We start from the raw sequence: 23,675 nt of genomic DNA, 5'->3' as shown, positions 1-23,675 counted from the left end.
CGATTTTATCAGCGTTTAAAATGCAAAATGCGGCTAAACGTGGCAAATCGCATTTATAAGCGTTTGCATTTTAAATTTTTTTTAACTCTTCCAGTTCCCGATGCTGTCCAAAGACTTTTTTCATTATGAAAAATGCATGCAGAGCGTTTTTTCAAGATAATCAGATGGGCAAAACACTGAACACAGGATGTTCCTACCAAGCTTGGCACACATTGTAATGACCAATCTCCCACCCTTGGAAACAAAAGATATGTTAATGACCATTCACACCTCAAATTCCTCCTCAAGACCCCTGCCAGGTGACCTTAATGACTGACTCCACCAGACACCTATCCCACCCTTGGAAACAGAAGAAATGTTAATGAGCAACTCACACCTAAGCTAATCTCAACACATACTGCCGTCTCTGCTTCTACTCTCTGTATTTCTCAGAACCAGTCTGAAATAGTTAATAATTTACCACTTTTTAGTGCATTCTGGGCATTTGGGAGGTTCTCCTGTGCTTATCTTTAAAAAACGCACATAAACGCAAACGCACATAAACACGTTATGCAAACGCTGGTAAACAGATATTTTTCAACTTACGTTTTCCAGCAGTAAGTTTCCATCGTTCAGAAGTGTCCCGTGTACATGGGGCCTTAGAAAGCAGGGTTTGAACAAGGGTGACAAATCATATCTCCGGCCTCTTACCTGTAATACTGGTGTTGATGTACAGTATAAGGCAAGGGGCAGATGTCACTTTTGTGCCTTGTGAAACATTATGATTGAAAGCTCCAAGGAGCAGGGCCCTCCTATCCCTCTTGTATTGAACTGTATTGTTGCTGTATTGTCTCCTGTTATATTGTAAAGCACTGAGCAAACTCTTGGTGCTATATAAATCCCATATAATAATAATAATTATGCATATTTGAGGGTGAGATATAAACAAACTGGGAGTCTAGGGGGTCCACGTATAATGTAGCAAGCAGTATGACTATGCTATGGCCATATCACTGATTTTAAAAAATAACGAGCACCATACAATTAAAATGATAGATGGTATGCTACACAAAAGAGAATTGACTCAATTCTTAACTTGATTCACAGCTCAAAAGGCAGCTGTCCCGCAGCACGTAACATGGAGAGATTCAACAGGTTGGATGTTGTCAATATAAATAGTTAATAGATATTTCATTTTTCTATTCTGGACTGCCTAATTACCCCCAGTATGATGGCTGGTGCTAAGGATACGTTAATAAACTTCCCATTTGAGAACGAGCAGCACACACTTTGCTTGGCAGCTGGATCTCCAGCTATCACTTACAGGTCAAGTCCCTCCTGACGAGCAGTTCCCATTCATGTGATCACTATGTCAGCTATGCAGTCTGCAGATGAACGCTGATCTTTAGGCTGCAGTGGGATTTGCATTTCCATCTATTTAATAGTGTAACTGTCAGATTCAGTTGGACAATTAAAAATAATAATACATTTATTAAAATACAAAGTTTTTTTCACTCATTGCTCTAAAATTTAAGAGAACACTATTTTTGTTTTAAAACAGTAAATAACAGAATAAAATCTTATCATATCCATATAGATATGTTCTTTTTAAAATATATACAAATTATTTAGGTATGCATATTAACCATGGAGTTATTGTCAAGTTAACTGAAACATGCTGATGATGCTAAATTTTGGCTTAGGCATCTAGGCATTAATGACCCCTGGTCATGAGGGGGTTACTGAGATGTTGTCTAGGCCTGCAAATAGTGGTCTCTATTGTATGTACTATATCTCCCAGGTAGATCTAAACTATAAAACGGAAAAAAAAAATAAATACAAAGCATATGTTACACTACAAGTGTGTTTTGGTGTGATTTCTTTGTTACATGATTTACAGTTGTGACATCCGCATGTAGTTTTAAAATATAACCCATACAGTCATTCTGAGTGACATTCTTTTAACTGACTCCTGCTGCTGACCTCTCCGTATGAAGATGCTTGGCGCTCTTGCTCATCCAGTAGCTCCAAAAGTCTCTGACCCAAAACAAATATGGCAGATTAGCAATTTTGTCTTCACTTACTGCATCCTTGTTTCAGGTCAATGACTTATAAAGAATCAATGTCAAAGCCAAAGCACAGTTAGAAAGTTGGAAATCAACAAGTTCAGCCTTCATATTTCTATCTGTAAAGGCTGATTTTATAAAGGTTGCTTCCTGTCATCAATGCACATGTGACATCCACTGACCTCAGCTATTATAGGAAGAATGCTCACTGGAGACTTGGTCATCTCCAGCCATTGTACACACTCATATATACTGAGACACAGGACTTGAATGGTAAGAACAGCCTATAAAGCTCCTCATTAGGACAGCAAAGTGTCAGAAAACATGTTAAGATGAGCATGCCTTGTGCTCATATACCCAATGGCAAGGGCAGCTGGAAGAATGTAAATGTCATAGTTGTACTACCTTCAAGTGAACCTTTAGAAATGTTAATTGTGCCTAAGCAGTATCCTGAAATATGCTAACTTTTGTCTTGTCTGCCTCCCAAAAAATAACAGCCTCATAGCTGTGTATTTGCAGTGTGAGATCTCAGGCACTGCTGCCTCTAACTGCTACTCTCAAAAGATTTTGTGTGGGATTTAGTGATGTCACTAATGAGCTACTGACTGTTCTCTTTGCTGGAGTTCTAACGTGGGGAAGCTAAGCCCTGCCTCTACCAAGATAGCAACCTCCACACAGAGCTACAATGCAGACACAAGACATGGTAAATCAGTAATAGGGAACAATCAGCTGCAGTGAGACCACAGGCAATACTGATTACTAGTCCTTTGTCCTCTGCCTCCAGAGTCCAGTTCCTCTATAATATTTCTTTCTGAGATGTGTCTTCCTACCGGATGCAGTCATTGTCTTAGGATTCCCAGCTTTTATAAGCTAGCTATCATCCTAAAGGTTTCTGACATATTTATATAGTGCCTAGATAAGATACAGACATCTCTGAATTTAGAGAACAAAAGGATATAACCTTTCCAACTTGAAGGATTTATAAATCATAGAAATTCTGCGAAGGATTCAGCCTAAGCATTCAAATACCCAGTACCAGAAGAGTCATTTACATATATCCTGTATGAGAGAATACCTATAGATTTATCTACAGCAAAATATCACTATCTGTTGTACTGTCATTGCCTGATATTATGACCTAAAGTGGAAGGTGCTTTACATTACAGCAGTGGTCTCCAAACTATAGCCTTGGGGCCAGATGCGGCCCTTTGCTTGCTTTTATCTGGCCCCTGGGGCACTATTTCATCCACTGATGCCAACAATGGGGCAAAATTCCCCCTACTGTCACCAACAATGGAGCCCAATGATGGGGTATAATTTCTCCCAATGATACCAACAATGGGGCACTATTCCTTCCAATGACACCAAAGATGGGGCTTTATTTCCCCACTGATGTTGGGACCTTTTCTCCTCCCAATGGCCCCAGTCCGGCCCCCCTAAGAACTGAAGGACAGTAAACTGGCCCTTTGCTTAGAAAGTTTGGAGACCTTTGCATTACAGCAATAGAGCTAAAAAACATAACTGAAAATTAAAGTAGTAAACAACCATGTTTACAAAAACTATTTTTTTAATTTAAATGCATTTTTTTTAATGATAGTAATGCCTTTATTTTTTAAGTTTCCCCTGCACCCACTGCCAGTGGGACTACATGTCTCAAGAGTATCTGCAGACATATTGATAATGCCAATGCAGGATAAAGTTACATCACCTTTCTGCTGGTTTGATAGATGCATCCATTTAGTCCTTAGTGCACACTATAGTGGCTTCATAGAGCCACCATAGCTGATAGGAGCCACCACAAGAATGTCAGAATGATTTGTAAACCAAAAAAGAAAAGAAAGTTCCTGTGCAAAATGAAAGCAACAGATAAACAACATAAAGTGCGAAGCGCGATAACATGTGGTTATGGAATGTCAGTATTTCCCAGTTGAGTTTACCACTTCAGAACAAAACATAATCGAGATAAGGGCTGGATCTAGGGGGTGCTGGGGTAGGCTGTGCCCACACAGATTTTAGCTGTGCCCCCCCAGGTTCCTGAAAATGCATCCACTAATCCATGGGCCAGTCTGATGCAGACAGTTGATGTAAGGAGGCACACAGTAGGGTACAATCCATGTAAGGGGAGCACTCTGATGGGGACACCTGATGTAAGGGGGCACTCTGATGGGGACTCTGATGGGACACCTGAAGAAAGGGGGCACTCTGATGGGGACTCTAATAGGACATCTGATGTAAGGGGGCACTCTGATGGGGACTCTGATTGGACACCTGATGTAAGGGGCCACTCTGATGGAGACACCTGATGTAAGGGGGCACTCTGATGGGGACTCTGATAGGACGCCTGATGTAAGATGGCACTCTAATGGGACGCCTGATGTAAAGGGCCACTCTGATGGAGACACCTGATGTAAGGGAGCACTCTGATGGAGACACCTGAAGTAAGGGGGAACTTTGATGAAGGCACTCTAATGGGGACACCTGATGGGAACTCAATGTAAAGGAGGCCTCTGATGAGGACTCCTAAATTTTAGAGGGACTCTGATAGGGTCATCTGATATAAGGAGGACAGGTTCTGTTTCCTAGTGTTTCCCAGGTTGTGACACTGTGTGACAGACTCTCAGTGATTCACACACAGTGTTGACATTATTCCCTGTGACTTTTTTTTACTTCACCCCCAGACCAGATGGGCTAGATCCGGCCCTGCATCCCATCATGGGCAAGGATATATTTTTTCCCACACAAGGCTTACTTTCTGTTCAGTAATGTACTGTAAGTGAAGAGCGAAGCCCATCACAAACTGTTACTAGTATCCCAAAATGGTTGCCCTCTGACACACTCTTTATTGCACTGGAAATGTAAATATATGGAATACATGAGTTTTTGTACATATACACAGGTATTCCTACAAATAATGCAAATGTGTATGTCAAGCCAAAAACCTATTTCTGTTTTAAACAGAGTAGAGAAAGAATAGAACTCCTGGGGAGTTTTTACTGCTACCTGGGATTTTCCTTTCCTGCTGGCAACATCATTACTGTACAGGAAGTGAGGGAAAGTCTTCAACAGGGACACAGCAGAAATAAAAATGTAACAGGCGGTCTGGCCTTCCTCTGCTTTACTATGAAAATGTATTTTTTTCTGTGTTGCTGCTGGAAAGTTTCCCTCACTTCCTGTGTAGTAAAGCATTGTCAAAAGGGCAGAAAGTGAGGGGGGACCTCACTAAACAAGCCACAAATAGAAAAAAAACAGGGATTCTATCCTTGCCAAAATGTATCCAAACAAAAAAGTTCTGCCATGACATACACTTTACAGGACAGCTTTGACTTAAAAACAAAACTTAGCCCACCATCCCAAGCCTAACCTTATCAAAGCTAGAACCCCCTTCAATCACATACACAAATCCTGCTACCGAGCGGATATAAACAATGGAGGCCACCAATGTCACAAAGAGGTAAGTGAGCACCTGGATGGTGCTGGTGATTCTAGTTTATATTGGGTTAGGAGGTTAGAGAGGGTTTTTTTCATATACAAAAATGAAAAAATGAAGTTAGAAAAATTAAGTTGTCCTTTATGGGTGACCACATATACTGTCATAAATTAAGGCCAAAATGTATTCTGCTATACAGGGGTGGACTGACAACTCATGGGGCCCCCGGGCAATAGGGGATCATGGGGTCCCTGTGTCTTTGCCCAAACTCAAAGAAGCCTATGAAAAAGGTACCATGGGGCATCTCATGGGGCCCCCTACAGACCCGAGTTTCCAAATGGTCAGTCCGCCTCTGCTGCTACATGTCTTTGCTAAAAAAAAAAAATCCCAATACGTGTAAATGAATTGGTTTATGTGAAAGTTATAACATTTACAAATGCCAGTATATATACTGGAATTTTTTATATTTTTTTTACACTAATAATAGTGACTTATACTGCAGCAGGCATTCTGGCACTGGGGGGAACTTACTAATTGCCACTGACATCCCCAGTGACACTAATACAGTGATCAGTGCTAATAAAAAGCACTGACACTGTACTAATGACACTGGGCAGGAAGAGGTTAACATCTGGGGTGATCAAAGGGTTAACTGTGTGTGTTTTACTACCGTATGTGTGTTGTTTGTGCTTTACTGTGCAAACACGCTGCTTTGTATTGCTCTACCATGCTGGAGTTGACAGGTGAGAGATCTGTATGGTTTACATACAGATCTCTCCCCTGTCCATGTGCTTTGGCGATCGTCGGGTGTCGGCGGGGAATCTTCGGTTTTCAACAGCTGTAGCCGCCAATAGCGGCGTGCGTGCCCCCTACTCGGAAATACAAAATCACGGATATAGGGTGGAGGGGAAGCGGTTAAGGGAATTCTTTGGGGACCCCCAGGTCACCAAAACTTGTTTCCCCATTGGAAGATTTCCCCATCTTGCTGTGAAGTGTCATTTGCAGCCTTAAGAAGTAATGTTGTATTGTGCTGTGGCAGAGCCCATTGCACTCAAGGGAAATAAAAGTTTAAAAATATTAGGAAGTGTTTTATGATGATAATTTAGATGTGGGTACTATTCTTTTCAGAGTCTTTATACTGAAGGTTTAGTAGTACTTAGTAGTAGTAGCAAGAGTCTCACAGTGTAAATCCATTAACAATTATGTTATCCATTGAAGTAGATTAGGGTTGCTCAACCTTTTGAAGAACGAGGGCCACTTCAGTGATTTGGTAACCGATGAACCGATGAAATGGTTCAGAATCTTACATTTGTTTATTTTGAATAGCATAATAAACATTTTCTTGCTGTAGCAGCTTTCAGCGGTTGCAGGAGCTAAATGGAGAGGACTGGTTCCTGTATATGCCGCCCTCACTGCCCCTTCTGTCCAGTTGTAAAAGAGAATGTGACATGGATGTCACACAGGCCCCCTGGAGTAGGGGACAGGGTCACCACTGCGACCCCTGATGCTATACTAGTGGTTGGAGGGTGGTAAAAACTACCCAACCCCCAAACCGCAAACAAAAATGAGCCTTTACTGTCCTGAGCCAACTATAGGGCTGCTTTCACACTGATGTGCTGTGGTTTACCCCCACATGCAGCTTTCCTATGGGTTAGCTGTGCTTTGCCATAGACTTCTGTTATATCTTGTGGGTGTGATGCACTTTCAGAAAGTGCACCACATTGTCTGCATTCAGTTTGAGGTCGAGGGCCACATCAGTGGGCTCCGAGGACCACATGTGGCCTGTGGGCCACAGGTTTGGCACCCCTGATGTAGATCCATTGTCAATCACGATGAAAAATGCCCTGATGACTCACCAACACAAACATGATGACCTGTGTGGACAGCCTGCTCCGGCTGGACTCTGGCCACAAGTGACAGCTCCCCAGCTGGCTGCTGAATATAAAAAAAACAACTAATGATGCTGGCTGACAATGGTGCCCACTTATGGTCAGTGACTTCACTCACGATTCCCTGACTGTGTTGTTTATAAACATTCAGATCTGAAATTTAGCAGGAATAGTTTTTATGGTCACCTTTGCTGACGTACACCAGCACTCTACATGCTTGTTTCTGGCATCTCCACAAGTGATATTTAAAGGAATTGTGTAATTCAATGTTGCCCTTTAAATATTATTAAAAGACTTGCTAATCACTGAATGGTATTGTTTTTGTTTGTTCTCCATGGCAGTGACAGGCTTTTTTTAACTAATAGCTTACAATTAGGCCTTAAAAAAAAGGGCCGGCAAATTTTACAGGATTCAGCCCATGTAGACTTTAAATGGCTTCAGTGTGTTCAGGGCTCCTGAATTTCAGGCTGGGTTTATGAATCCTCCTGGGGACCAAACCAAGGCCAGTTCAGTCATCACTTCTTCTGAGTAAGACCTCCTTCACATTAGCAATGACATACAAATGTTTTTATGCCTTTATAGGTCATTTCTAAGGCTGGGTTCACATCTCTGCAATACTCCAACGCACAAGTGTCGCTCCATCTTTTTATGTGCCATGTCTTGCAGTAGGGCAGCCTATTCATTTCAACAGGCTGTCTATGGCTTCTAAATCACACAAAAGTGCATAACTCTTGTTTAACCATGTGCCACCCTGTCACAGTATTTTTACTATGGCGAGGTTGGCATGGGCACGCTGTCACATTTATATATGTGAGTGGTTTCTCCTGGGGCTGTGGGTGTGCGCATGTGCGCCCCCTGCTGACCTGCGCTGTGATTGGACAAAGGACAGCCAGTGCTTTTGGCTGAAACCTACTAATCACAGCCCAGAGTCCTGTGTTGACAAACAGAAGAGCTATCTGTGGAAACAGAGCTGCTAACTTGCTGTTTCTTCTCCCTGAAAAGAAGGGAGAAAAAAACAGCAAGATCTGCAAGTAAAAGCAGCACATTTAACCAGGGGCGGACTGACCATTTGGAAACTCGGGCACTGCCCGAGGGCCCTGGGTCAGTAGGGGGCCCCATGAGATGCCCCTGGTACCTTTTTCATATGCTTTTTTGAGTTTGGGTAAGGACACAGGGGCCCCATGATCCCCTATTGCCCGGGGGCCCCATGAGTTGTCAGTCCGCCCTTGCATATAACATACATTACATATTGTTGGGCACAGAGCTTGATAGCCCTAGATTTTAACCCCTTCCCAGCCAGCATCGTTAGTACAGTGACAGTGTACAGTATTAGTATTAGAGTCACTATTGATATTAGTGTCAGTCAGTTAGTGTACCTCACAGCCAGCGCCAGATTGCCCGCCCCACTATCACAGTCACACCATAAGTAGACAATCACCACCATTACCAGTATAGTGTCATAGCTGCATACATTCCAGTACATAACTTTCACACAAATCAATTAATATACACTTATGGGGATTTTACTTTTTACAAAAGACATGCAGCAGAAAACATTTTAGCCTAAATTTATGAAAACATTTTTTATTGGATATGTTTTATAAAAGAAAGTAGAAAATATTGTTTTCCAAAATGTTTGTCTTCTTTTGTTTATATAATATAAAAAAAAAACAGTGGTGACCAAACACCACCAAAGGAAAGCTCTATTTGTGTGAAAAAAATTATATACATTTCATTTGGGTACAGTGTTGCATGACTGAGCAATTGCCAGTAAACATAGCACAGTGCTGAATAGCAAAAAATGCTCTAGTCATAAGGAGGGTAAAACCTTCCAGAGCTCAAGTGGATAATCATGGTGCACAACAATAAGCTACCATGGTAATAGGTTAGCATGCAATGTGGTGTCATGCAATGCACACGCGATGGTTAGGTATGTTGGTTGCCATTACGAAATGTTGGCATTGCAGCGCACAATACAGTGGAACATGTAATCTTGTGTGATGCAGGAACCTTTGTCAGTGCTCAGTAGTGTTCAGACCCGTCCAGCTGTAGGATGCTATAGACTTTGATAGACCATCCACAGCAGCTCTGGATGCTCACCCTGTCCCTTGTGTCAATGAGTGGCTGCTGCAAGGGAAAGGAGAAAATGCTGACAACAGCTGGTCTATGGGAGCCTATAGGCAATGCCCCCATTCCAGGAATTTCCAGCCACTGTTGAGCACCTACTTATGTCCGGTTCACAATGTGAATTCCACAGGAACATGCTGTGCGTTCTGGAGCGATTCACATGGCAGAGTGCACGTAAAAGTAGTACATGCACCACTTTAGAAAACACAGAGCAACTAGATCAAATGGTACTTTTGTACCATGCGATCCAGTGGAGGCAAACGCACTTGGATTTATATACTAAAGCTGGTTCACTCAGAATCTCATGCACTTCTGCATGGAAACCAATCAGCTTCCAAGTTTTATTGCTAAAGCTTAACTGAACAAGATGAAGTTAGAAACTGATTGGCTACCATGTACAGATGAACAAGTTTCTGAGTGAACCAGCTATAGGGTTCTTTCGCATGGACGTTTTGATCAGGTCCGCCTGCCCTTTTTTAAGCGGATCCGTTTGGAGCCTCCATTCTCCTCTATGGAGCAGCAGGTGTAAACAGACATCAGTATGTTTACACCCACCGACATCCAATCCACCGAAAGGGACGGATGGGGATCCAATTCTCCTTCTGTCCGTTGGATCGGGTCGGTTGAAAGCGGACAGGTGGACCGTTTTCATCTGACCACCCATTGAGGAGAGCAAGCAGCTCTGTTTCTGCCCTGCAGCAGTGGAGCGGACACAGAGCTGTCATGCACAGCGGGTATCCGATCCACCAAAAAGGGACGGATGGGGATCCAATTCTCCTTCTGTCCATTGGATCGGGTCGGATGAAAGCGGACAGGTGGACCGTTTTCATCTGACCACCTATTGAGGAGAGCGAGCAGCTCTGTGTCTGCCCTGCAGCAGCGGAGCGGACACAGAGCTGTCATGCACAGCGGGGATCCGATCCACCAAAAAGGGATGGATGGGGATCCAATTCTCCTTCTGTCTGTTGGATTGGGTCGGATGAAAGCGGACAGGTGGACCGTTTTCATCTGACCACCTACTGAGGAGAGCGAGCAGCTCTGTGTCTGCCCTGCAGCAGCGGAGCGGACACAGAGCTGTCATGCACAGCGGGGATCCAATCCACCAAAAAGGGATGGATGGGGATCCAATTCTCCTTCTGTCTGTTGGATTGGGTCGGATGAAAGCGGACAGGTGGACCGTTTTCATCTGACCACCTACTGAGGAGAGCGAGCAGCTCTGTGTCTGCTCTGCAGCAGCGGAGCGGACACAGAGCTGTCATGCACTTGCTCAGGGGGGATCAGCGGAAAGATCCCCCGCTGAGCAAACGGATCCACTAAACGGGTCCACTCCGTGTGAAAGGACCATCAGTAAATAAACCTCACTGTGTTTTAGCATTGCACTGACACCTGCTGCATATTGCAAGTGCAGTGAAACAAGCACAGAACGCAGAATTCCTGCACTGCGTTAGGCTAGGTTCACACCTGTGCATTTTTTTTAATGTATTTTGCAAGAACGTAGTGCATGCCATTTATCATGATTGCCTATGGATCATGTTCACAGCTATGCTTTTTTGCGGGTGCGTTTTTTGGAAAGGGTCAGGGACTTCTTTTCCCACAGCAGTTTGTGTTTTTAGTCCAATAGACTTCAATGGAACTGCATATAAAACGCAAGTGCTGCATTTTTCTTGCGGTTTTGACGCATTTTTGCATTTTTAATCTGCCCAGCAACAAGTTGGCCAAAAAAGTAAAATCTGCAAAATGCATAAAAAACGCATCAAAAATGCATCCGCAAAAAGCACTGCAGAAACGGATCAACCACAAACGCATAGGTGTGAACCTAGCCTTATGGTGTAAAGTGGCTTTCACACAGAACTGCAGGATCACAAGACCGGACCAGAGCACAGATATTTGAAAATAGGTTTGTACACAGATCTTTTTTTCTATAAATGGTAGGTAGGATAGGTAGTAGGAGGGGAAAGGAACATTTTTAAGAAAAAATATAGTTAAGTTGGCCATAGACGAGTCAAGCGTTCTGTCGATCAAAAAAGGAAAAATAGTGGATATGATTATGCCGTCATTTGTTTTGTTTTTCTAAAAAAAATCCAGCATGTTGAATCAGGCACTTTGCATTGTGGCTCAAAAATCGCATGTCCAAACTGGCACGCTAACGATGCAAACAAACGAACAATCTGACAATTGACATAAATGTTTGTTCGGTTTTCGACTCGTCTATAGCCTGCTTTAGGCTTTTCTTCCACTTTACATAAACCGTATGCAGGAGGCTGTAGCCAAGTTCCTGAATAACACACCACTCCAATAAACAACATTGTATCTTTGTATAGTTATACATTTGGCACTTCAACCTACAATACAAGGAAAAGGCTACAATAGCTTTCTTCACATGTATTAGGCTACGTTCACACTAGCCTTGTGTGCAGGCGGCAGAGAGGCGTTTGGGAAGCGTTTTTACCGCTTCCCAAACGCCTCTGCCAATTCTGCACATTACAGCACATGGTGCTGTTCTAACAGGAGCGTTTGCGTCGCGTCGCGTTGCGTCGCGGCAAAACGGACGCCTCTGGTCGAGTCAGGAGGCTTTGAAGCCTCCTATTCTCGTCTATGGTGCCGCTCCGCAAACGCCCGGCCGACGTTTGCGGTGCGGTTGCGACGCGGTTGCGGGGTGTTTGCGGAGCGGTAACACCACTCAAATGCATTATAGGCGTTTGTGGGGCGTTATTAACGCTCGGCAAACGCCTAGCAACCGCCGCTAAACCGCGCATGCGGCGTTTGTGGAGCGTTTGCCGAGCGTTAAAAACGCTCCGCAAACACCGGACCAACGCTTGCCAGACGCTATTGGGGCGTTTGGCAAGCGTTGGCAAAACAGCCTAGTGTGAACGAGCCCTTAGTTCCCCTTAGTAGGCCCTTATTAACGTATTAAAGATTTTCTCCATGCCCTTTACAATATCTTTACAGTCTCAGCCATGCCTGAATAAAAACTCATACATAGACCATAAATTACAGTCATACAAGTTCCAATTTGTGCATATGAAGACAGTCAGAACATCTGGAGCCCAGTCACAAAGCATAGCTTTATTTTTCTCAATAATGTGTCACATGAATGCATTTTCTGAGCCTACACAAGCGATAGAATGACATGGCAATATACAGTATACACAGCGGGTATAGAAAATAATCAGCCCCTTTAAATTAATCACATGTTATTGCTTTGCAGCCTGAAATGAAGACAGTCACAGTTTTTGTTTTATCCAGCTGTATTTACTCAGTGCAATTTATAACATCCAAGTAAAATATATAACACCAGCATGTCAGAAAAAGAAAAATCAATAATAAAAAGTAAAAAAGAGTAATAAAAAAAACCCTCCTAAAAATTAGTAAACTCATTAAGGTGTAGCTAATCACCTTTTCAATGGCACACAAAGTTATTTGACTTTGAACTGTGATCAGCTGTGGTTTGATTAGCTCAGCATGAAAAAAGAGCTTTTCTGGAGCATTTCAGTCCTTGGTAGTGCAACTGAAGCAAACAATCAACTATGGGTGGCAAGGCACTATCAGAAGATCTCTGGGATAAAGTTGTGGAGAGGCACAAGTCAGGAGGTGGATCCAAAATCATTTCAAAGGCTTTATCAATGCCTAGAAGCACAGTGAAGTCTATTATTAAGAAGTGGAAGGTATTTGGTAGAACACAGACCCTCCCTGGCAGGGCCTTGGATAAGGGGGTACCACCGGTCCTCCTGTACGGGCCCAAGTCAGCTGGGAGGGGGCAGGCAGCTGGGTGACTCGAATGTGGGCAGGGAGGGCGATAAGCAAGTGGTGGGGGGGAGGAGAATTGCTGGAACTGTTTCCCTGTATGGTTCTCTCTGCAGCAGCTGAAAGCTAGCTTCTTCAGCTCTCCCTTCCACTGGCTTTCAGCTGCTGCAGAGAAAGCCATACAGAGGATCTGTTCCAGTAATTGCCCCCCTGTTGCCCAGGACCCCCCTGTGTGCCTCCACTCCCACAGTGTATCTGATTTCCCTTCTCTTCTTGTCACCGGAAACTGCAAGCACATAATAGGATCCTTCAGGATGGGGAATGGGGGAAGGGTCACATTTACTAGTCCATTTAATTCCTGAATGAACACAATAAGTGATTGGTACTGATCACTCGCTGTGTTAGCTCATAACTGAAGCATATTAAATGTTTTGGGGGTTTTTCAGGGGGGAGGGGGGCTGACAGGTTGGCTGTATGGGGCCCTGTGGCTTCTAGCAGAGCAGCCCTGCTCCCTGGATCAGGACGTCTCTCTAAACTGAATGAAAGAGCCTGAAGGAAACAAGTCAGAGAGGCTACCAAGAGGCCTACAGAAACTCTGAAGCAGTTGCAGGAATTTATGACAAAGAGTGGTCATTGTGTTCATGTGACAACAATATCACAATTTCTCCAGAAATGTGGCTGGTATGGAAGATTTGCAAGAAAAAAGCCACTCTTCAAGAAAAGTCACATGCAGTCATGACTGAGCTTTGCCAAAATGCAACTTGAAGATTCTGAGGTCACATGGAAAAAGGTGTTATGGTCAGATGAGACTAAAATTGAATTATTTACCCTCAACACTAAACGATATGTCTGACGGAAATCCAATAAATCTCACCATCCAAATACCACCATTCCTGCAGTAAAGCATGGAGGTGATAATGTCCTGTTATGGGGGTGTTTCTTTGCTGCAGGGACTGGAGCACTTGTCAGGATAGATGGAAAAATGCATGGGGCAAAATACCATCAAATTCTTGAGGAAAATCTGCTGCCCTCTGCCAGAAAGTTGTCAATGGGAAGAAGGTTTACCTTCCAACATGACAATGACCCAAAACACACAGAAACAATGACCACACAGTGGTTAAAGGAGAAAAAGGTGAATGTCCGTGCATGGCTTAGTCATGGCCCAGACTTGAACCCTATTGAAATTCTGTGGAATGACTTGAAGACTGCAGTCCACAAACGGTCACCATCAAATTTAACTGAACTTGAGCAGTTCTGCAAAGAAGAGTGGGCAAATATTGCAAAGTCTAGATGTGCAAAGTTAGTAGAGACATATCCCAACAGACTAAGGCTCCATTCACACTTGTGTGACCTCAAACTTTTCCCTGCGACTTCACAGTGCGACTTGATGCAACTTTGGATGGTGCAACTTTGGTTTGACCAAGGATGATTGTTTCTGATGTACAAAGTCACACACAAGTTGCATGTATATCATTCTGGTGCGACTTTCATGTGACTTTGGACAGTTTACATAGTCTATGGCCCTCAAATGGGACCAAAGTAGTGGAGGAACTACTTTCAAGTTGTTGCGACTTGAAATCGAACAGATATGAATGGTGCTCATTGATAAACATGGGGTACGTCTTGAAAAGTCGCACAAGTGTGAATGGGCTCTAAAGGTTGTAATTAAAGCAAAAGATGGTTCAACAAAATACTGACACAAGGGGGTGATCCCTTTTCCAATTCAGTGATTCTGTTTTTTTATTTTTTCTGACATATTGGTGTTATATCTTTTACTTGGATGTTATATGTTACACTGAGTAAATAGAACTGGATAAAACAAAAAGTGTGTCTGTCTTCATTTCAGGCTGCAGAGCAGCAAAATGTAATTACAAAGGGGTGATTCTTTTCTATACCCGCTGTAAATGGCTTGGTGGAGTCATTGCATTCATGGAAGGCATATGGCTAATATGTTTGCAGTGTGGCACCACAGTCAAATAGGAGTTACTGAGAATAACCGTTTTCTGCAATCTAGACAAGTTGTTAATTATAACACAGCCTCTGATCACTTGTGCCCAGCAGGGAGAACTCTGTCACTATGGTCTCATAGTATTCATCTCCTAATGAAGTCTCTGCCACTGACTTTAATTATACCTTGCAGGGTTCTGAACCATAACGAGTTTGGATAAAAGCATACAAAGTATCTTCAACATTAACAAAGATTTATTGCCACACAATATAATTCAGCAGTAACTCTTCCATTAAGGATGTGAATGTGTTAACACCTGCAGCAGCCAACAACTAGAAGGCCTCATTCACACCTGAAATGTCTGTAGCTCAAAGCTCCAAAATGCTCATCATCCAAAACCCCATGTATTACAATGGTGGCTCCTCATCTATGAGTGCTCCATGCCTACAGATGAAAGCCTGACACTCCAAAAGCTACATCAGCTACTTCCGAGGTAGATCTGGGTGTTTTTGAGCCCATAGACTTGAATGGGTCTACCTGTAAATCTGCAAATTAAGTGTTTTCACGCTTTTGGCATTTTTTTTATCCTGCAAGAACTGTTTTTTTCCCCCCTTGTGCTTTCCTTTAGCTAAAACAAAAATGCTTGAAACTTGAATACATGTGTAGAACACTTGAAAGTCACTTCTAAAAAGCTTGTGAAATTCTGAAAAAAATACGCTTTAAAATTGCTCTACTTAGTTGCATGCATTCCTGATGTATAGCCAAAATGTTGTTTTGATTTTAGATAGAGTAGTAAATGGTTAAAACTCAATAGGGTTTTTTTTTTTTTTTTTACCATCTGTGTATAACTCAAGAGGTTTCCCTTCACTTCCTGTCCTGTAAAGAAAAAAGTGAAGTCTTTAAAAACATGAGTTAGTGCGGTAGTAAACCGCAGCTTTAAAAAAAAGTCCCGTGCAAGGTAATGCCAATGTGCTAGTAGGCATCGCATTCTAGCACATCATGAAGGACTTACCTTAAAATGAAACCCTCCAGTGTCACTACTGCAGAGGCTTCCATCTTCGCCCGGTGCTCCTTCCGGGTTCGGGAGCTCCGGCCGTCTGACTAGCAAAGCCGCGATAACGTCAATCCCGCACATGCGCACGGGAATCTCAGGCCGTGGCACAGTGCTCTGAAGGAATGGCACAGGTATGCCATTCCTTCAGAGGGCATGCACCAGGTCTCAATAGGAGCAAATATCTCCCATATGGTGCATGTTTTTGAGATAATAATTTTACTTACAGGTAAGCTTTATTATAAGCTTACCTGTAGGTGAAAGTCTAAAAAACCCCTATAATTAACTACTTGCCCTCCAGAGGATTTACCCCCCTTCCTGGCCAGGCGCTTGCGATACGGCGCTGCATTACTTTAACTGACAATTGCGCGGTCTGCAATGCTACACCCAAAATAAATTTATGTCTTTTTTTTCCCTACAAATAGAGCTTTCTTTGTGGTATTTGATTGCCTGTGTGTTTTTTTTTTTGCTCTATAAACAAAAAATTTTGGAAAAAAACAATATTTTTGACTATTTGCTATTAAACATTGTCCAGTAAAAAAAATAAAAAAAATCAAATTTCATCATAAATTTAGGCCAAAATGTATTCTGCTACGTCTTTGCTAAATAAAAAATCCCAATACGTGTAAGTTAATTGGTTTACGTCAAAGTTATAGCGTCTACAAATGGCGGTATATATATTGGATTTTTTTTATGCTAATGGCGGCCATCAGCAACTTATAGCGGGACTGCGGTGGGCATTCTGACACTAACTGCCACTGACAATCCCAGTGACACTAATATAGTGATCATTGTTAATAAAAGCACTGACACTGTACTAATGACACTGAGTAGGAAGGGGTTAACATCTGGGGTGATCAAAGGGTTAACTGGGTGCTGTTTTACTATGTGGGCTGTGTGTGGTTTACAGTGTAAGCATGCTGCTTTGTATTGCTCTGCTATGCAGAGCAATACAAAGCAGCATGCTGGAGCTGAGAGGGGAGAGATCTGTATTGTTTACATACAGACCTCCCCTGTGTCAGTGTTCTTCGGCAATCGCCAAGTGCCGGTGGGGAATATCCGGCTGGGACCCCGTTATCGACACCTGTAGCTGCCAATGGTGGTGCGGGTAGGGCGCCGTGCCTTCTATCTGGAAATACAAAATCACATATATATATATATATATATATATATATATATATATATACACACTGTATATATGTAAGCTCTAACGAGCAGGACCCTCTGTTTCCTCTTGTACCAAATTGTATTGTAACTGTAATGTCTACCTTTATTTTGTAAAGCTCTGAGCAAACTGTTGGCGCTATATAAATCCTGTATAATAATAATAATAATATATATGTGATTTTGCACAGCCCTGCCGCCCTGTAGCAGTAGTTCTGTTATAGGGTGGTCGGGAAGCAGTTAAAGGCATTTTTTTTTTCATTTTGGATAGATTGAAGAGGGATTTGAACATCTGGCAGGTTGTTATTACTGTCTGTGCAGGGGAGATCCACTCTTTCTACCTGTCCTGTTTACTGTTATCACCAAGGATGAAAATGAAAAAAATACTAAATGATGTCATCGAAACAGGAATACAGGGGAAATCTTCCAATGGGGACAACAGTTCTGGTGACAACCAGGAATCCCCTCACTTTGGAGGGAATTCCTCTCAGGAACGGGAATTCCTGTTGTGGCTATGGGATAGAAAGTGAAGGAAAATCTCCCTAGTAGGACACAGATGGCAAAATGTGACCGGGGTTATAAACCTTCCTTATTCTATCCAAAAACTTAAAAAAATGCATTGAGATCTACTTTAATTTCCTCTTTGGGTATTTTATAATGTGAGGTCCAATCACATATGCCTGTCAGGTTTTCAGGTGGATCTGACTGAAAGCTTAAAACCTCACCTTGTAAAACAGCCCAATTATTTTAAAATAGAAATGAAAAGAAACACATTTATGCATAGATAAAAACATTACAAATATCTTTTTTTTTCTCCTTTTTTTTTATAAGTGAACACATATCGTCTGTTCCCAGCTGCATAAGAGCTAGGGTTGGAGAAACTACAGAACACTGATCTTCCCAGTAAGGATCAGGGAAATCAGGACAAGTCTCAGCATTGGAGGAGGGTAGACTGAGGGGTTTTTTTTTTACTGAAGTTGGTTCACTTAGAATCTTGTGCACTTCTGCATAGAAGCCAATCAGCTTTCAGGTTTCATTGTTAAAGCTTAATTGAACAAGCTGAGATTAGAAGCTGATTGGCTACCATATACAGGTGCATGAGATTCTAAGTGAACTAGCTTTAGTAAACAAACCCGAGTTCCAAGCACAGCTAGAGAACTGACTACGCTGTGACCTCCTGCTTAATGTGGTCAGTTTTTAATAGGAAAGCAGAGGGACTAGCAGGAACACCACATATTTCACACAAAGGAAGCAATAAAGAGATAACAGCAGGGCTTTCTTTCTGCCGGAACGCGGCGGTACTGCGTTCCGCCACCTTTTTCTTCTTGTCCCCGCTCACCGACTGCCTCTGCAGAGCTGACAAGCTATGCAGAGCAGCGAAAGTGACAGGTGCCGGACGCGGCTTGTTTATGTCATGCTTGCGCGTGCCCGGCACCTGTCACTGCCGCTGCTCACAGCCGGTGAGCGGGGACATGCACGCTTCACCCCCCCCCCCTCTACCGCCAGCGTGTAAACATCGGGGGCGCGGACGATGGGCGAGGACACTATGCACGCTTCACCGCCCCCCCCCGCCGGCGTGTAAACATCGGGGGCGGCGCGGCGACATCAACGGCAGTGACAGCGTGGACGCAGGGGCCGTACAGCTTGGAGTAGGTAAGCTGCGCTCGGCTCCCTGTCACTGACTGCAGTATCATGTATTGCTCTAAATTTTTACTCTCTCCCCAGCCTGTGCCCACCTAAACTATCCCAACCACCTGTGCCCACCTAAACTATCTGAGCCCACCTAAACTATCCTCACCCACCTGAGCCCACCTAAACTATTTCAGAACGCAATTGCTCAGCGCTCAGCGGCGCCGATCGAGAGCGCCCCTCCTGTGCATGAGGAACAGGAAAGATAAATTCAGTGATGGACGGTATTTTTTGGAGGAAAAGGTGGCAACCCTAGGGGAGCCTGTAGGAGCAGGCACATCTACCAGACAGGGTACACATGCATGCTAGACTGATTTTATATCTATGCTGGACGTTTACAAACGGCCTGCCATGATTTTATATCTATGCATGTGTTCCTGGTGTCAGTACGGTACTGATTTTATATCTATGCGTGTGTTTCTGGTGTCAGTACGGTACTGATTTTATATCTATGCATGTGTTTCTGGTGTCAGTACGGTACTGATTTTATATCTATGCGTGTGTTTCTGGTGTCAGTACGGTACTGATTTTATATCTATGCATGTGTTTCTGGTGTCAGTACATTAGTCATTTTATATCTATGCATGTGTTTCTGGTGTCAGTACGGTACTGATTTTATATCTATGCGTGTGTTTCTGGTGTCAGTACGGTATTCATTTTATATCTATGCATGTGTTTCTGGTGTCAGTACATTAGTCATTTTATATCTATGCATGTGTTTCTGGTGTCAGTACATTAGTCATTTTATATCTATGCATGTGTTTCATGCAGATCATGCAAGAGGCAGCCGGGGGTCCGATGACATCATTTCCCTTATATGGTATGTACGGGAAATGATGTCATCGGAAGCCCCTCCCAAATTTTACTTGCATTCCTGTTCTCTAAAGGGGTGGTCCTAGGGTTTGATGGGGGCGTGGTCAGGTTTGGGTGGGGGAGTTCCACCACCTTTCCTCTGAGAAAAAAAGCCCTGGATAACAGGATACTTTTTCATACAAGTACATGGTGCAACAGGCACATATCAGGAATGTAAAAGGTTGGGTTTACAAATCATTTAATGTTAGTCTACAGGCAGATCCCCTGCTGATGGAGGATGCTGAGACCTTTGACAGTTGTCACCAGAATAAATGTTCCCACTGGAGGATTTCCCTTAGTTCCTGTCCTGGTGACAACTCACAATGTTGGTGTCCCCTCCCTTTCTGTCATGGTTACAATGAATACAGGACAAATAAAGAGAATTAATCTCCGTACCCCTGGTTCATGACTGTGCAGTTGGCGCGGCTGCGGAACCCGCACAAATGCCTGCAGCTGCACCACCCACACAGAGGAATGCAGGACCTGTAGGCAGGTGCCATTAATTCTAAGGGCACTCCACCCACAGTGGAAATCACAACTGTACTGAGAACATGAGTTCCCGTGCGAGCTATGATTTTCCAAGTAGTGCAGGGACTTCTTCCCTGCGTGTCCCAGGGCACAGGAGTCCATTCAAATGAATGGGCTCCTGTGCCCGTGCAAATCGCTGCATGGCCGCACACATGTAAACCAGGGCTTGGGGGGGGACAGAGCAATAAAATCCTGGCAGGGCTTCTGGCCTCTCAGCACTCTACCCAAAGCAAAAGAAAATGTTTAGGCTTTAGATACACATTGAAGCTGTATAATACAGTTAGATTACTTTAAGCCGATTGGTGAATGATGTTTTCTGGGTATGATTGCTCTGTTATTAAATGAAGCCATAATTGCCATTTCATCTTTATTAAGAGGAACCACATCACAGCAGGCAGCACACAAATAGAAACTGTGACATTGTGCTGTGCTCCATGCACTCTGGGGACGGTTCACAAGTTGTACACAATGAGCCAATGAATAGTCTGTTATGCAATCCTAAGAACCTCCTACTGGAAATGTACCAATCCTGCATATCATTTGTCCCTCAAACCATGCACCAGTGGGGGGTCAGTGCCTTTAATACATGATAGGAGAGAAATGTAGCATGTGACAACAGAAACTAAAGGGGTATCGCTTCTTTTTCTAGGAACAAATGTTATAAAATATCGATTTATTGAGTTCAAAAATAGAAAAGAATTTTAAAAATCAAGACTTAAAGTTCAGAAATACAAAGCCTTTTAAAAATGAAGAATACTGTCACTGACCCCTGTGGAGGAAGGGGATGTGTAAACTGGTATGCTCCCCTTCCGTTGTATGCAGAATCTAATTATACGTACACAACTACCACATTGCCTTTATAACGTTGTTGGGGCACAAAGCACACTTGCACAATAAGATATGTCATGTACAATAAGATATGTCCTGGCACAAAGCTATTCACAAGTTCCCAAGCCAGCATGCAAATTCCACTTACATCCACTAAATATAGTGCCTGCATCTGTAATACAAATGTATCTACTTGTACATTCCCAAATGCTGAAAGCAACTTCTAGGACATCTAGGGGTTGATTTACTAAAGACAGATAGGCTTTTTACTCACTTCCTTTAACTTAGTGAATGTGGTGAAAACTAACTTTGCAAAGAATACCTAATCACGTGCAAGGGAAATTCAAAGCCAGTATTTTGGCACGCACATCATCAGATGATGGACATTGGCAGAACTTCACCTCGTTCACTAACCTAAAGGGAAAGTTCCTTTGCAAAACGAACAGCCTATTTGCCTTCAGTAAATCAACCCCTATACTGTATGTCCATTTTCCTTAGCGTAGAAGTTGCTTTTGGCATTTGGGATTTTAGCTACATTTGTATTACAGATGCAGACACTATACAAAGACAGAAAGAGGGAAAATCCTTTCTATCCCTCCTCCTCTACAGTACTCAACAGTTCTGAAGTTCCCAAAGCAGTGTGCTAAATAACATCTCATGCAGGCACCATTCCTGGAAATATTTTTTGTTTATATTATATATATATATATATATATATATATATATATATATATATGTTTTCAAAAGTTTTTTATTTTTGCATGTTTCTGATATATATATATATATATATAAAATTTATATTTTAGAATTATATATATATATTTTGCCAATGTTGTTTATAGATATTTTATATATATATATATATATATATATATATATATATATATATATAAAATATCTATAAACAACATTGGCAAAATATATATATATAATTCTAAAATATAAATTTTATATATATATATTTTTTATGTAGTATATATAGTATTTTATAGTTTTTTTATGCTATATATATGTGTAAGATTTGTATTGCGTATACTTTTGGAGAGTTTTTTTATTTTTTTATATTTGTATTGCATTGTATATACTATTTGCAGAATTTTTATTTACTGTTATGTATTTGTATTGCATATATATATTATATCTAGAGTTATGTATATCTTTTGTTGTTTATAGATTTTATATATATATATATATATATATATATATATATATATATATATATATATAGTATATATATACAGAGGGAGGTTTTGTGTGTGTGTATATATATATATATATATGCATTTGTCTTATTTTTTATTTTTATATTTTAAAATTGTATATATCTTTTGCCAATTTTTTTTGTGTGTATATGTTTTATGTGTGTATTTCTATATGTGTATTTTATATATTTTTGGCATGTTTTTATGTATATTTGTTCATATATATAAAGGATATAAAATTGTATATATTTTTTGCCAGTATCTTCTTTTCGTATATGTATGTATTTTTCTTATATTGTATTTATGGGTAACCAATGTTGTGTTTTTTTTTAATTTTTCTATCATATGTTTGCACTGTAGATATGTTTTGTCATTTTTTTGTTTGTTTACCAACTTTGGCAAAACATCAGCATCCAGCGAGTAAAGTGAGAGTGGAGAGTATTGGGAAGAGAAGTGATGGTGTAGCCTGTGGTGACCAATCAGATTGTCAGCATCATTATTGGGATGCAGGGCTGAGGCTGGTTGCTGTGGACAACGCCTGCCCTCTCCCCAGTGTGTCCCCCCCATCCCCAGATCTTACCCCGGAGCCTTGCAGACGTTCCTTCCTCTAGGACTCAGCTCCTGGCCCCTGGCACAGTCCACACAGCTCAGTATCCCCAGCAGCAGCACGATGAGTGTCCCCGCTGTCACCGTCCCCTGAAGTGTCCCGAGGAAGGCAGTCCATGTCCCGTGCCATCTTCCCTCCATCCCAGCAAACTTTCCAGCCGCTCTCCTCATCCCCATCCGACCCAGAGAAGCCGATTGCTCAATCCTCCTCATCCCAGCCCCCCTCCTCACCCTCGCACACAGCCCGCTCGGATGTGTCCGGGAGGAAAGTTTCACATCCCGCCAGGAGGAATCCTCCCTCGGCCGTCCCCTCCACTCTTCATCCGAGGACTGGCGGGCGGACACGACGTCCTGGCTGGGACTCTCCCCGGAGCAGACTGAGAACGGAAATGTGCGGACTTTCCTCTCACTGCCAGGCAGCTTGAAGTGATTTTTACAGCAGGAGTGGCAGAAGGAAATTCCAGATTTGCTACCCTGATCCTCTAGGAGGTGGGGCACAGTGGACATGGCCCTCCCCACCTCAGCTCCCGAGTCTAGATTGTCAGCCCACCTTCACCACACACTCACACAGCTGG

The 23,675-nt window shown here is 42.5% G+C and overlaps 1 protein-coding gene across 1 annotated transcript in view; it reads right to left on the bottom strand.

Moving 5' to 3' along the window:
- SCARF2 (scavenger receptor class F member 2) overlaps positions 1 to 23,440 on the bottom strand; it is a 328,350-nt gene extending 304,910 nt beyond the window's left edge. Inside the window, exon 1 of the mRNA XM_089686660.1 lies at positions 23,075 to 23,440. Within this exon, the coding sequence (XP_089542786.1) occupies positions 23,075 to 23,313 (239 nt within the window). The 5' untranslated portion in view covers positions 23,314 to 23,440. The remainder of the gene's footprint in view (positions 1 to 23,074) is intronic.
- Between the last annotated feature and the right edge of the window lie 235 nt (positions 23,441 to 23,675).

The sequence above is a fragment of the Staurois parvus genome, unplaced genomic scaffold (genome assembly GCF_062004578.1).
Source record: "Staurois parvus isolate SC_StPar_1 unplaced genomic scaffold, SC_StPar_1.0 ptg000404l, whole genome shotgun sequence".
Taxonomy (NCBI): Eukaryota; Metazoa; Chordata; class Amphibia; order Anura; family Ranidae; genus Staurois; species Staurois parvus.
The sequence above is the reverse complement of the archived record's forward strand: the minus strand, read 5'-3'. Positions and strand labels throughout refer to the sequence as shown.